This window comes from Tympanuchus pallidicinctus, unplaced genomic scaffold (genome assembly GCF_026119805.1).
Source record: "Tympanuchus pallidicinctus isolate F22 unplaced genomic scaffold, pur_lepc_1.0 scaffold1, whole genome shotgun sequence".
NCBI lineage: Eukaryota > Metazoa > Chordata > Aves > Galliformes > Phasianidae > Tympanuchus > Tympanuchus pallidicinctus.
In genome coordinates this window covers 57,940,246-57,955,760 of record NW_026294618.1, presented here as the reverse complement: position 1 = coordinate 57,955,760, position 15,515 = coordinate 57,940,246, and the positions used below count along the sequence as shown (strand labels likewise).

Below are 15,515 nucleotides of genomic sequence, written 5' to 3'. Positions count from 1 at the left end.
TGTACAAAAACATTTCTCTGAACTTTGGCTATTTCACTCCTCCTCTTTTTAATTATTCTTAGTGCAAGTCAATCTAGCAGTGCATCTTGAAACTGCACAATCTCTGATCTCTGGGACCCAAAGAACAGGTGGTGCCCACTGCCCTTTCACTGCCCACGCCACAGCCCCCTCTGCACATCCCACCTCGCAGCAGTGATGCGAGATGGAACATTTACCTGGCAAGTGGCTCATCCTTTCCATGCATAACAGATACATGGGTGTTTTTTTTTCTCTTCTTCTTTAAGGAAAAAAAAAAAAAAAAACCAACAACACAGAGCTCCTCTAAAAGGAAAGAGGAAGCCAGAAATGTCGCAGCATCTCAGTCCTGCCCCATGATGCTTCTTCCTGCCTGTGAATTTCCACCTGCTGTTCTGCACTATATAAGGCAGCACACGTGGGGTAGAACTGTTTAGTCGCCTGCGCCCGCCCAAAGGATTAGCAGCAGGGGAACGATGCTGCTTGCCCTGTCCTCTGCAGCCCACAGGAGGTGAAGGAGCTCCAGCGGGACTCACTCCTTGGGTAAGCAAAGCCTGGGTACGAACATGCGCTGTTGGGGTGCGGTTGGGGAGCCCCAGGCACAGCTGTACAGAGATGTGCACCGACAGTTCGTGGGCAGAGTTGACTGGCTTGCTTAGCTTTGTGTTTGCAAATCAACAGTCCCACATAGCTGTCACTGCCTGCTCATTTTTGCGTGCATTAAAAATGGAAAGCTGCTTTTTGTCTGAGTGAATGAAGGGGGAAACAGAGCAAAGGACTGAGGGCATTACAGAGGGAGCTTTCAGCGAGCGCTGCTTTATGGCTCACCCGGGTGGGCGATCTTTCTGGTCAGGATTGCGCTGAGATGCTTGGCTGGCTTGTGGGGCAGAAAGGAAAGGAAGGAAAGAAGGGTGCAGCTTTACCAAGCTCCTTTTTTTGTCTGTTCCTTGTTCAATAAACAGGCAAACAAAAGGACCCGAGGAACCAGACAGTGCAGAGCTCCCCCAGTTAAACTCCTAATGAAAGTGCTTAGCAGCTGTAATACTGTGAGTGTCATTATTTCAGCTCTGTCAACAGAGCGACTTTGAAAAGCACTGATCTCTAAACTGTAGCACTAAATAACTCACACCCGGTCTTTGTTTTCTTACCTAGTCAAAGACACTAAATGCTGGAAACATGGAGAGTTTGATTGAGCGCCCATCAGAGGTAAGCAGTTGCTACTTTTTTTCCCTTCTTTTCTTTGCTGGGCACTGAGGCAAGATCTCTGTCCTTGCTGCGCACCCCGGTCAGGACCCGGTGGCAGAGAGCCCTTCCTCATGGGCAGAGTTTGGGAGGAGATCCTCAGTGCCGGGGGGGAGGCAGATGGGCAGGCTGTTCCCCCTCCCCACATTCAGACAGCTCGTGTCCTGCTGTGGCTTCTTGGAGTCACAGCAGCTGTCTAACTCAGCGCTGGGGCTGTGACTGGCTGGGCAACACCCAGGGTGGCTGCCATGCACTCTTGTTGGGCAGCAAAGCAGCATCACAGCTGGGCCCAGGGCTCCCTCGGCAGCTGTCCGGTCACTCTGCTCGCTTCCTGGGCCTTTCATGGGTTTCTGTGTGGCTGCATCAGGTTGCTCGAGGCCCTCTTGTAACTCTGATGTGCTTCTTGCAGGCTGATGCCAAGAAATGCCCCCTGTTGGGCCCAGCTGACACTGAGGACAGACTTTGCCAGTTGGCTGGTGAGTTTTAAAAACAAATTGAGAAACTACCTTCTTATATAATGCTTGCAATGCTCGTGTAGAACCGCTCACCTCACGCCCCTCAGTGCAGCCCAAGCCCCACCATGACCCGCGAGGCAGCGGCCTCCCTTTGCTCATTGCAGATGATGATGATGCCTGCCTGTGCATCCCGATTCCATGGTCCTCAGAGCCAGATTAAACTGTCCTTGGCAGCAACATCAGTGCACGTGCTGCTTTCTGACAGGAGCATCTCCACTGGGGTGCGGCTCTGCTGCTCACCGCTACCCATATGTTTACACACCAGGGCAAACACACCCAGCTGCAGCAGAGCTGCACTTGTTTGCTCTCATGGTGCAAACAACTGGGAAGAGAACCAGCACAGTACAGGGTCAGAAATGGAGCAAGCTGTCCTGTCACACTGATTTTCAGGCTTATCAGAAGCAAGTTTTATACGACTCCATAGCATTGTGATTTTCTCATAGCTTTTAACACTTGCTAAGAGATTTCTGACCCTGAAGCCAATGCAGCCCAAAAGTGATGCTCAACTCTAGAGGAGATGTATCCTTCATGGACAAGACTGCATAGTGGAAATTGTCATTGTAAGCTGCCCAAGTGACAAATCTACCTTAGACAGCTATCACAGAAACCTCTGCAATATCAAAAATCTCTATAAATGTCAGATATGTACCGTTAGTTCTGTGCCCTGTATGTTCCCATTCTCTAAGAGGAAATAGTGGCTAGAGTGTAAAAAAAAAGTCAGAAAACAGGAAAGGTGGTGTCCTTAGAGGGATAGTCAGAGTTCTAAAGTTTAGGCAGTTGTTTCCTTAGCAACAACTTGGTTATCTTTCAGTTTCTACCCATTTAGTTTGAGTTGTTGCCTCAACATACACCTCTGCTCTTCACTCCACATCACATAACACTGCACGCAGATGAAGGGAAGCATAACTCTGTTGTTTTATTTTAAATGATTTTTTTTTTTAATTTTCCTTTGTTTGCAGCAGATGGAACAAAGAAAAGAAAGAAAGTGATATCGTGGCCATTTGCTCTGAGACGCACTTCCACCAGTGGAGATTCCCCGGGGCAGCTGGACTCCGGCCTCAAGATCACCTTGTTTGGCCAGCCTCTGGCAATTATTTGTGGGGAAGATGACATGCTGCCCCAGCCAGTCCAGGTAAGCAATCCTAGCGATATGTTTATCATACTTCTGGCTTCCAGAGTGAGGCAGGATCCCCTGTGCTTCTGCTACAGTACTCTGGAAATTAGTGGTTTTGGTGTTTCCTCTCCATGCACAATTCTGAAAAGCTCAGAGCTCCTCCCAGTTGTAGAATGGATCAGATGTGCAAGTTCTGTCCACTCTATGCAACTTCCATTGGAAATTACTTCAAGTGGAGACATTGTGGACCAGGAATGGGAGAAATAGATCTGTTGCTCAGTGGTTTTACAGAAGTCATATCAACAAATCTTTCAGCAGCAAAGACATTCAGGGATTTCTGTGTTTCCCTGAAGTATCATTCAGCTGTGGACTGCCACTGATAAATACTCAAAGACTTATCTTCTAGTTAAAAATGATCTTGCAAAATTTCTTCCACTGAGTTGGCTTTTCTAGTGCACAGGCTTTTTTCTCTTCTAAGAAATATTTTCTAGGCATTCAGCCTGGCTTGGGAGCCACCTCTTGTTTCCTTCTGGAAGGAAGTTGGGATGACTCCATTGGAGTACAAAAATAATTTGGTTTGGGGGAAAAATCAGATTATTACCAGTATAACCTACTTGGAGATAGAACTAGATGCTGGTCCACATAAAGCAGAGTATACCTACAGTCATTTTATTTTCTCCTGTATCTAACGAAATGTTCACCTGCTAATGGACCTTTCTTCACTCACAATAACATTTTCCCCATCCCCGTCTATTTTCTTCCTGCAGGATCTCCTAACTATATTGTACATGAAAGGACCTTCCACTGAAGGGATATTCAGAAAAGCTGCCAATGAGAAAGCACGCAAGGAGTTGAAGGAGGATCTAAACAAAGGCGGGAATGTTGATTTGGAAAGCAAAACTGTGCACCTACTGGCAGTGGTCTTGAAGGTAAATTCCTCTGACTTTCAGCTGTAGGAGAACATAGCCAATTTGCTCAGGCACACTGTAATGCGGAGATTTGGCTTAGGTGGGACTCCAGGTGAAAGAAAGAGTGAAACCAAACTAAATGTTTTAGGCATGGGAAAGTTTGGCTTTCTCCTTTTGCGATGGATTTTCAGCTCCATTTCTGCTGCTGACTTTCTGCATGCCCAACTCAGTTCCTCCTCCTCAGCATCCTCTTCTGTGAGGAACACTGAGATTTAGGGATGAGCAAGAAGCACATAATAGCTATAAACCCTTATTGCACTGATGTAAGGGCACACAGTATGTACCTCTGAAGCCTGCTTCTCTGTAGAGCTGATGGCCACCTTTGAGAGCAGGTAGCTCCAGCCAACCTGCCTTGTAGAGAGCCCAAGTAGCAGCCATGTTCCCCTAGTGTCCATAATCTCATCTCAGTCTCTTGCCTTTGCAGGACTTCCTCCGAAATATTCCCTCCAAACTTCTGTCAGATGACCTGTATGACAAGTGGATGCTAGCTCTGGAGAAGCCAAGCAAGCAAGAAAAAATTGAAGAACTGAAAGAGTAAGTGTTGCAACCAGCAAGTTCTGCAACCAGTCTAGGTGTGATGGAGAGGCTGGTAGTGGCCAGCACCTTCTCTGGAACTTGAGTCTCATTTAAAAACCCATTTCTCCATTTGCAATTGTTTCTGTGGGGGTTGTAGAGCAATCAGCACAGAAAAGCACTTCTCTAGCAGAAGCACTTCCTGGAGGTATTTGGGATTGCTCTAGGAATCACTTATAGCCAGCAGGAGGAGGGAGCTGATGGTGTCACAGTGAATGTTGTCACTGTATGCTGTAGCAAGCGCTGATGAGAGCTGTAGGCCTGATGGCCACAGGGTTGGACAAGTGAGGCTGGCCCTGTGCTGTGCCCTTCAGAATGACCAGAGGTGAAAGGTGGCAGAAAGGGCTTTGTGAGCTGTGTGACAGCCACAGGCTTTCACACACCCTTAGGAACCTCTGGTGATATTTTCTGATGCCGCCTCCTCTGCTCAGTGACACAGGATGCTGTAGTGTTTCCCTTCAGTCAAGACCACATAATTCAGGATCTTTTTCTTACCCACAAGCTCGGCTGCTGTTGGGGATTTCTGAATGATACTTCTGCAAAGTAGTGAAAGCATAGACATTCCTTTTTCTGGAGGAAGTGCTGTCTGTCCATGTGCAACTGAGACTTGCTCAAATTAAGAAGTAGCAGCCACCGCACCAGGAATTAACGTCTCATTTTGCCTTTTTTCACTTAGGGTGGCTGACAAATTGCCCAGACCAAACCTGGTCTTGCTCAAGCAGTTGCTCTCTGTGCTCCACCGCATCAGCCAGAACGCTGACATCAGCAGGATGGACGCCAACAACCTTGCCATCTGCGTAGGCCCGAACATGCTGAGCCCGGGGACAGGCAGCACGTTGCCGCTGGAGGTGCAGAAGGAGATGAATGACAAGGTGAGTTGGGTTCACCTACCAGCTGCTCTCCCTGGGTAGCTCAGACCCATCCTCGGGGATCCCTCTGCTACAGCAAAGGCCACACAAAAGAGAACAGCACCGCTGTGTGGCTGCCTCTCATCCCACATGTCTGCAGCGTGTATCCTGTGGGCATTGCTAACCACACACCCTATGGGGAGTGCTAAACTGTGGCTGATGGCATTTTTTTTATGGTACCAGGGCAGATCAGTTCATCTGTGGTGTCAGGCCTCGTGGTACAGGCAAGGATTTTGGCAGAAGCCATCCTTCTCTGTGCAGCCCTTCATCATACAAAGACATTGGGCAGCAGCAGGAAAGACTGTTCAATCTATTTTCAGCCCCTTTGATTGAAATAGATGGTTTTCTGTGTGCAGGTGACTGTATTGGTGGAGTTTCTTATAGAAAACAACTCAGAAATCTTTGGAGAGGACATTCTATGGCCTGTCAGCACCTTGGCTGTGGAGTCACCAGAGCATATAGACAGCTCCACAGGTAAGAGAATGGAGGAGGGATTGTCACAGACTGGGGCTGCTGCTTTTAGGTTTGATATGGGAATACATCTGTGGAAACAAATGTTAAAAGAACCTGTTGTATTGCACTTCTACAGGAATATTTTCCAGATAGTTCCCTTTTGTTCTTACATGGCCAGTAGAAACTAACAGGTGCTTTGTCCCCACAGAACGCCTGTGTGCTACTCATCAGAATGACTCTGCCTATGACAGCCCAGATCCTGAAGCTGAATGCTGTACTTCTGAGCTGGAGCAACCCAAAGGAAGAAGCACTGGTTTGAGCAGAAGATATGCAGCGTGTGTCTCTGCCACATCACTGACTATTTGCAAAAATGACATCAACACGATGGACAGGAGGTACTCAGAGCCAGACCTATCATTCCAGGACCGTTTCGAAAGCAAAATAAGGAAACAGAAGCTAAACAAAAGTGAGGACAGTTTTCCAGTTCAGCAGAAGCAGCTAGGTCTGGAGAATGAGGTGCTGGACAAACGACTTGCAATCTTACCTTCACAACTATCAAGTGACTCTCTATCTAAAACATCCTCCAGTTGCTCACTAGAGAGCTCTGATGGCTCAGTCTTCACCAGCTCCCCATTAGTTTCACCCTCTAGTCCCAAAAAAAACTTCTTAAACAGGCCCCAGTCCTTTTGCACCAAGCCTCATGAAGACTGTAGCACAATTAGGCGAGAGATCAAAAAGCATTCTATGTCATTCTCTTTTGCAAACCACCGGAAAACACTAACAAAACAACAGAGCTGGGGGCCTGGAAAACACGTGGGTTTCCAGAGGGACAGTTTCACAAAGAAAGATGATCAGTTCTCCTGCAGAATTGTACAGGAAAACAGCCCCGAGGATGACAAACCAATGCATGTGCCATACCAGCGAAGGTCACGTTTCAGGTCAGCTGATGAAGTGTTCAGAGAGGTAGACCAGAGGAATCCTGGAAGACCACCCTCTTACGAAGAAGCTACTAAGAACTGCATGGCCACCCAAGTTCCCTCCTGCAATCTCACAGTTCAGACTATGAGATCAAAGGTGTCAAACCAGGACGCTTTGCCATCTGATCTGTGTACTGGCCTTGCACAGAGCATAGCCTGTACAGCTACGAAGGACCTACCCAGCGACAGGATTTCTGCAGTGAATGATTCTGATGCAGAAACTGAAACTCTCAGTGTTACTGTTGGAATAAACTCCCGTGTGAGTTTACCTGTGACCCCAGGAGTGTACCGACTGAGAGCCATGTCTGAATCCTGTCAAAAGAACAAACATGAGTATGTGGCACGACGGTGCAGCCAGCCCATTTTTGAGGTAGAGCAGATACAATATGCTAAGGAATCCTACGTTTAAAATCTTCTCTCTCCTCTTTACATTGTACAAAGTAAATGCTGTAAAGATAGATATTTTGCTTATGTTTTGCAAGATATTAGTTTCAAGGGACCCGGAATAAGCTAGCTCCATATGAACATTTTTTTCTTGGAGGCTCTTCTGAAGTGTTGGTCACTTTGACATGTCACCTTCTTCCACTAGGAGTGGTGTGTGTTCATGGGGGGAAAGTATGTAAAAATATGAGTGACTATGATGCACATAACGTGTTGTGTGGGAAAACTAGTCAGTAGTTGATAAACAGTGTTGTATGTGTATCCCTAAAAGGACAATTAAAAGGTAGGCAGGTCCAAGTACCTGTCCCACTTTCCTCTTCTTTTCTGTATAGTCGAAGATTCTATATCATTTGCCATGTGTGCGTCAGGCTGATGCAATGCCTTGCTGATTTTCTGCATTAAGAAGTGGGTTAGCAGTTACCCCAACAGGAGAATAGCTATTCTGCCACCTAGGCCATTTCTTCACTCTTTCATCGAGCCCCTTGAACCTGCTGCCATTCCTTCCTCCTGCTTGCTAACCATGAGAACAATCTGACCACCAGTCAGCATTAGTATTGTGTACTAAGCCTGGATTTAGAGCCACTGAAGCCCTACAGGGTCATTACAGGCACGTACCAAGTGAATCTTGAGTGGCCTGAGATGCTTTTAGTCTAAATAAACTGGACAGACTAAACAGAAGGAAAGATCGTCTTCAACTTTGCTCTCATGAGAAATAATAATAAAAATAAATCCCATGAGGAAACATTCCAGATTCAAGTTTTAATTAGTTAAAATTGCAGATCATTTGTAAAATTCAAAGAAAGGAAAAGAACATATCTAAGTGTTGTCCTTATAACCTTGTAAAGACAACAGGAAGTGCAATGTTTTTACATGTAGGAACTTATTTTGGTTAGCTCTCACCTTTCCTTTTATGGCTCAGGAACTGGCAGAGTTTTGGTTTTCTCCTGTGTAAATTCACTACAATAAAAACATTTTCTGCATGATTGCCACACTGTCCATTGTCTCTCTTTAAAAGCACTCAGGAACAACACCAATTGTAGCTACTTTTATACTATACACTGCACTGCTGTTCTGTTTAAATGATGCGACACATAGCAGGAAGGAAAGCAGCTGACCAATAGCATCACTATTTTAATTTTGTAAAACTGTAAGCCGGATTTTGGGAATATATTCTTCTCTGTCAGGGAAACAAGTTACATTGCCACATAACAGCAGTTATCAGTAAGATGGAGAGGGAGTTACAAAGAAGAGATGCTAATTAGTAGGTAATTAGAAAACAGCATACAAACATCTCAGATATGATGGTTTCTGGGAGTAGCTGTACCCAAAACAAAGCAAAAAGGAGAATGAGAGTCCCTGGTTATTTTTTTGTAGTTCTATACTTGCAACTCCTTTCGTGACTATAAAGCCAGGCTTACATGAGATCATTTTGGAACTACTTATAATTTTGAAATATGCATCCATGTTTTGAAATACACACCGTTCTTTTCTTGTACTTTTAATTTTATCTGTGGTTTAGATTTTATCACAAAACATTTAACGTCTTATGTTACTTTCACGAGGAAAAAAAAGTGGCCACTAAATCTATGATTCATCGAGCTCACAAATTCCGAGAAAAACTGAACAAATGCAGGTACAATGTGCAGCCTCTGAAACCCACCCTGAGCACGCTTGGATTAGCAAACTGGCACTTGTTTGTTTAGGCAATTATTACTGATATATTGCCCCCACGTGGTCAGAACAGCAGAAACACTAATCATACACATCTCGCAGAACTAATTAAAAACACATCGCAAATTATTTCATACTTTTTGTGAGCTCTTTGGGACACTGAAAATGACAAAATCTGTCGGGATTGCACGAGTATTCTGGATATTTCTGCTGCAGTGAGCATGTTAACGTACCATTTTACAAAATAACACAAACCCAAGTTTAATGATTAAATAAGAGAACGTACATGTCTGCTTAATAACAAAAACCACATGTCTTCACAGACACACACAAGCACACATAACTTGTAATGCGTGCGGGTTTCAAATTGACTGAGCATGTGTGATGGTGCCAGAGGCAGTTAGCACTGCACTGCGCCCTCAGCATTCCGTTGTGGCCTACCAACCAAACTCAGTCTATTCCTATGGACTTGCCATCAAAGTCCAACGCTGGCACCTACAATAAAGCCAACAACTTGTCATTTTTTAGCAATTATTATTTATTTGTTTGCAATGAGATTCTCCCTCTTCAGCCTTTTGCAGGACTGCAATAGTCCTGCAGAGAAGGACCTGTAGGTCCTGTTAGATGAAAAACTGAACATGAGCCAGCAGTGTGCCCTTGTGGCTCGGAAGGCAAATGGGCTCCATCAGAAGAGGGTGGCCAGCAGGGACAGGGAGGTGATTGTCCCCCTCTACTCTGCTCTTGTGAGGCCCCATCTGGAGTACTGTGTCCAGGTTTGGAGCCCCCAGTACAAGAAGGACAGGGAGCTGTTGGAGAGGGGCCAGAGGAGAGCCACAAAGATGATCAGAGGGGAGGAGCACCTCCCCTATGAAGACAGGCTGGGGGAGCTGGGCTTGTTCAGCCTGGAGAAAAGAAGGCTGCGGGGTGACCTCATTGCAGCCTTTCAATACCTAAAGGGAGCCTACAAACAGGAGGGGAATCAACTCTTTACAAGGGGAGATAACAGCAGGACAAGGGGAAATGGTTTTAAGTTGAGGGAGGAAAGATTTAGGTTGGATATCAGGGAGAAGTTCTTTACAGAGAGAGTGGTGAGGTGCTGGAACAGGCTGCCCAGAGAGGTTGTGGATGCCCCGTCCCTGGAGATGTTCAAGGCCACGTTGGATGAGGCCCTGGGCAGCCTGGTCTAGTATTAAATATGTAGGTTGATGGCCCTGCATGTGGCAGGGTTGTTGGAGATTCATGAACCTTGAAGTCCCTTCCAACCCAGGCCATTCTGTGATTCTGTGATTCTGTAATACCTCTGTATTTTCCTGTAGCACTGAAGTCAAACTGGTTTGGAGACTCTTGCCTGGAGTGTGTATAATTTTGGAATGTTAAAAGCTAATCACAAGATGACTGTCTTACAACTCAGTTACACACCGTAAGGAGTTCCATGCGATCTATTTTTACCACAATGTGTCTCCAATTATAAAAGATATATCACAGGAGACCAAAAGCCGCCCATAGAAAAGATCTGCCAATTTTAGTCTGGGAACAGGAGTTCTTGTTTCTCTACTGCCCGTACCAGCTTCGGCGCCAAGCCAGCAGAGACACTGCATTGTTGCAGCAGCACACAATCACTGCTTGTTCCCAGGCTGACTCACTCCTCACCCATATACTGCAAATCACTATTTCACTGTCCCATTGCACACAGGAAAGTCCCTTGACCCAGGAAAAAATATTACTGCAAATTTTTGCTGGAGATTACAGCACTTAATTATCACAGGGGTGTGCTTTGAATGAATATAAGTAGGCAGCTCAGGATTCTGAACGACAGTCTGCAGATGAAAGAGTACTCAAAGAGTTACTAATTTCCAGTGCCTTCTTTCCAGGATGTCCAAGCTCAAGGATTCCCTAAAGGAAGCCATTATTATGGATGCCAGGAATTTCATCCATCTACCATCTGAATGTGTCTTGAGACACTTCCCACAAGATATCTACAAAGGGGAACCCTTCCACATTTTAAAAAAGGCTCATGCCGAATGGCTCACTGCCAGAACTCTGTGAATGTAGCATGATCTTTCTTCCCTTCAATCCATTAGTGCATTTGCACTCTCAGGAAAATATGATGCTTTCAAGTGTCATTCATAGAATTTTGCATTTTTATTCAACCTCTCTGCTATGACGTTTTACACAGCAGGCCGGCTTCTGCACTGCTTTGCACTGCCAAGGGGCAGTGAGAGCTGAGTGGAAAGGCATGAAAAGCTGCTTTCTTGGTCCACTTTCCTTCTGCATAGCAGAATATGTTTGTCTCACATGGAAAGCAGCATAGAAACATTCACTAATTTCACTCGGAAATTCAGCCAGGAGATTAACCAAGTTAGCTTCGAAGTTTGCTTGGTTAACTGTCTGATCCAGCAAGCATTTCATCTCCAGAACTGATCACATCCAGCTGCAAAACTAAGGTGATCATAACACACTGTTGAACTGCTAGCTTTGGGCAGACAGCAGGAGCTGTGGTTGTCATGTGCCTCCACGAGGACCATTTCCGACTACAGGAAAAGGAAGCCACCTTGGTTAGGCGCTCTGGTTACATTTTTCTCTGAATTTTCTCAGCAGTCAGTCCTTATCACACGTGTCATCAGAACAGTGGGGAAGGTTATTCACAAAGGGAAGGAACTTTTCAAACAGACAGACGATAACCCTGGGAAAAATCCAGGGGAAAAGGGCTTTGGATAAGTGATACAACCTTCATATTGGCAGCTGACTTTCGTATACACAGCCAGCTGCTTTTTTAATGTTTGGTGTTTTTTTTTCCTCTGCTACTAAGAATCACTAATTATCTAGTCCTTTTTGTCCCCCTTACAGAAAGTATCACTTATAATTTTAAATAAATCCTTTTCATTTGCTATGAAAATTACACTAATTGAATTCTACTTCTGAGTGAAGCTTCTGCAAGAGGAGAGCAGATCACAGATCCTTTTCTGTTTCTAACCCAGCATGTGATTTTGAACAAACAATTTACAACTCCTGAACCCATCGAGCACTGCTTCCTCTGCTGGGTAATAATAAGAAAAGGTTTCTAGGAAAGATTTGTCACTTTCTAAACAAAACCTCTTTAGCCAATCAGCTTTTTACAGAACTGACCCAATGGCTTCTTGAAACTCTTTCTCCCCACAATCCACAAACCTCTCACCAACTTCCTTCTCAGATGCTACAGTCCAGATTTCAGCCTTTCAGCTGTAGATCAAGATCAAAATTATAAAACACTGTTGTTTGTTTTTTAAAAATATTTTAAGGCCAAACCCAAGCAGATTTCAAGAGACGATGTTCCTGTGATAAAGATGGGAGATATGCCGGCATTTTCTCATGCTTACTGCACAGTCTTGGCCCAGGCAATTCAACCTCATTATACACAGGGCACGAGCACTGAAAAGCAAGTTTATGGCCTCACCTTTTCCCCTGCTCCTCTAAGTGTGAATTCTCTTTCGATTATAAAGCCATGATTACATATACATACAGCTGGAGAGCTTTGCATACAATTCACCAATCAGTTTTCTTCAGTGCAGTCAGTCAGGAGGTGAGAAAGTGACCTACAGCATCAACTGCAGAATTCTGCAGAGCCTTATATCCAGAATTACAGAAAATTACATGACAAGATATACAGATACATGTCTCCCCTAAGGAATAGAGATACAGCCAGAAGACACAGCACTTCCGAAGTTTTTGAGCATGTGAAAGAGCAGAGCATTCACTACTTCTCCATAAGTGCTCAGGAAGGTCGGCCTTGAGATAAAGACTGGAGAATTGTAGTGAAGTTATTTGGTATCAGGGTCTGCATTTTCCATATGCCTCCGGCACACCTTTGGACTGTGCAGCTCAACCTCAGTGAAAAAAGGATGATCCTGCTATGACTCCAAGAGACATGATCAAGGGCAATTTGTCTTAAGATGAACAGAGAGGCTATAGTGAAGGGGGAACAGAAGCAGATCAGTCTTTTCTTACTCTGGTTTCATGCAATTGCCCACAATTTGGGGTTAAAGGAAGATCCTGACCAAGGAAGGTAAAAAGAGGCTGGAGAAGGAGTAACAGTGTGCAACTGATTTGAGTTTTAGTAGGAAGGTCACCAACAACTGATTTTCCAGTTAGCAGTTTAATAAATGATAGTTTAAAACTGAGTGTGCTGTGCTTTGCTCCACTCTCTAAAATGCTTTTCAACTCTTCCCTGATTTTTTCTTGACACTGGGTATGAAATTTGTCATATTGAAAAGCAAACTTTGCAGGAATTTGAGGGAAAAAGATGCTCAGAGTCAGAGGTGACATAGTATTTGCTAATATTGAAATCATGAGTAACAAAATCTTTTCTTGCTGAGCACTGGAAAAATTAAGCCCTGGAATTTCATAGCCCTGCTTGCCCCATGAGTTCAGGACTGAAGTCAAAAGGAAGCTGCAGAGCTACAGAAAAGAAAAAAAAAAGGAAGTTTAACTATTTTGGCTTCATGAGAAATAGGATCTGCATGTTACCTTTTGAAAACTGCAGATCACGACCACCAATACAGCTTAGAATAATAGTAATCTCACCTTTGGGATTCAACTTTTGCTCCAGTAGATTGGTGGGTTTTTTTCCTTCTATGTCTCTCATGTCAAGGTTTGCAAGCTGGTACATATTTTTATTAAAGCTAAGTATCTCACTGTCAGAACTAGGCCTATATGTATTAAACTTAGTGCCTACAAAAATCAGCAAAGGCACCATCTGAGGGCTGTCACACCCTCTGTTACCCTAGGACACAGCACTGCTGCAGTATTGCTGATTCCCTCTGACCCCATCACTGCATGTCAAAAGCAGCTTTCACTGCACTTCTGCTAATTGTTCTCCAAGAGCATTGGAGCACGCTTATAACTGTGTTTTATATTTCTGCCAGACATCTCAGGGCATTGACTAGCAGCAGCATGATGCTTTTCAGGACTTTTGATGCCACCTCAAGCGCTTCCTTCCCTGGAGACTTTCAAAATCGGCCAGGATAGGCCCTGACCAAGCAGATCTATCTTTGAATTTGTCCTTGCTTAGGCAGGAGGAGTGCCCCAGAGACCTCCAGAGTCTTTTTCAGTCTGGACTGCTCTATGATTCTGTGATGTCTGCATGAAGACAGTGACATTCTGGCATTTGCTAACATGCAAAGCCAGAGCCCTCTGCCCCTCCTGCAGAGTACCTCCAGTGCCTTTGCGTTGAATTGTAAAAAACCCTAGGTTCCATTGGTTCTGGTTAGCTTTGTCAGTTCTGCTCTCACCTCCCTTCCTCGTGACACTTGCAGCATTCTCCTGGTTCCCTTGCACCTTGTAGGCTTCCTATGAAGGAAACACTCTGATACCTGAGACTTGTTACTGTCTATAAGGTATTGACGTGGAGAACCTACACCTGCCATAGCAGCATAACCAAAATAAATGGCTTCCAGAAGGATTCCAGAAAGAAAGGGCATGGATATTTTATATATTCAGTATTAGGGAAGTAATCAAGGCTACTCACAAAGATTTAAAAAGAGCTATTACTATAGCAGGAACCCTTAATTGCTGTTAGGTTTTGCTTAGTATATTTTAATGAGGTTGTTGTAGGGTTTTTTTTGTTTTTTAATATAGAATCTGTTAACATGTTCTCATTACTTGTCATGGGTCAGGGCAATCCCAGATAGGTGTACAGACTAGGAGAAGAACTCATTGAGAGCAGCCCTGTGGAGAAGAACTCAGTGGTACTGGTGGGCAAACAGCTGCTCTTGCAGCCCAGAAGGGCAACCGTATCCTGGGCTGCATCAGACAAGGGGCGGCAGCAGGGAGACGGAGAGCCCTCCCTGCTCTGCCCTTGAGAGCCCCACATGCAGTACTCCATCCAGGCCCAGGGCCACCAGCTCAAGAACGATGTGGGGCTGCTGGAGTGGGGCCCAAGGGGCCATGAAGATGATCAGAGGGCTGGATCACCTCATAAAGAAAGGCTGAGGGAGTTGGGCTTGTTCAGCTTAGAGAAGGCTCCAGGAAGACCTTACTGCAGTACTTCCAGTACAGAAGAGGAAAGCTTTTAAGCAGGAAAGAGACTAACATGGTTTGATAGTGATAGAATTAGGGGGAATTACTTTAAACTAGATGAGGGGAGACTTAGCTTAGATGTTTAGGAAAGAAATCGTGGAATCACAGAACGGCCTGGGTTGAAAAGGACCACAATGCTCACCTAGTTTCAACCCCCCTGCTGTGTGCAGGGTCACCAACCACAAGAGCAGGCTGCCCAGAACCACATCCAGCCTGGCCTTGTACGCCTCCAGGGATGGGGCATCCACAACCTCCTTGGGCAACCTGTATCTTTATCCTTGGGCAACCAATCTTTACCCAGAGCAGTGGGGCACTAGCACAGGCAGCCCAAATAAACTGTGGAGGTGTTCAGAGTCGGGTTGGATGGGCCCTGGGCAGCTGCGGGTGGCAACCCTGCCCACAGCAGGGGGTTGGAGCTGGGTGGACTTTAAGGTGCCTTCCAGCCTGAGCTATTCTGTGATTCCAGGATTCTATGGCAGGGAGTACAGAAGTCATACCAAGGGCCCGCCTCACTCTCCTATTTCCTACCATACTACATCTTTGCAGTACCCAAATCCCACAGCAGCTTCCCAGACGAATGGACC

At 45.3% G+C, this 15,515-nt stretch overlaps 1 protein-coding gene across 3 annotated transcripts; it reads left to right on the top strand.

The window, feature by feature from the left end:
* Positions 1 to 434: 434 nt before the first annotated feature.
* Positions 435 to 8,191, top strand: TAGAP (T cell activation RhoGTPase activating protein). 3 transcript variants are annotated; one of them, XM_052679357.1, is made up of 10 exons: positions 435 to 558; positions 978 to 1,061; positions 1,168 to 1,221; positions 1,667 to 1,733; positions 2,735 to 2,904; positions 3,654 to 3,815; positions 4,279 to 4,388; positions 5,104 to 5,299; positions 5,692 to 5,809; positions 5,997 to 8,191. In XM_052679357.1, the coding sequence occupies exons 2-10, from the start codon at positions 1,035 to 1,037 to the stop codon at positions 7,172 to 7,174; spliced, it is 2,082 nt and encodes a 693-aa protein (XP_052535317.1). In that variant the 5' UTR covers positions 435 to 558; positions 978 to 1,034; the 3' UTR covers positions 7,175 to 8,191. The 3 variants fall into 3 exon arrangements, with proteins under 3 accessions (XP_052535317.1, XP_052535310.1, XP_052535327.1); XM_052679350.1 differs by having other exon boundaries at positions 2,732 to 2,904; XM_052679367.1 differs by lacking the exon at positions 978 to 1,061 and having other exon boundaries at positions 442 to 558; positions 2,732 to 2,904.
* The last annotated feature ends 7,324 nt before the right edge of the window (positions 8,192 to 15,515 follow it).

Bases quoted from the DNA above. Each gene is read 5' to 3' on its own strand.
- TAGAP (XM_052679350.1), top strand. From the start codon at position 1,035: ATGAAAGTGCTTAGCAGCTGTAATACT. The intron at 1,734-2,731 runs GTGAGTTTTAAA...CTTTGTTTGCAG, and splicing joins CAGACTTTGCCAGTTGGCTG to CAGATGGAACAAAGAAAAGA. The intron at 4,389-5,103 runs GTAAGTGTTGCA...TTTTTCACTTAG, and splicing joins AAAATTGAAGAACTGAAAGA to GGTGGCTGACAAATTGCCCA.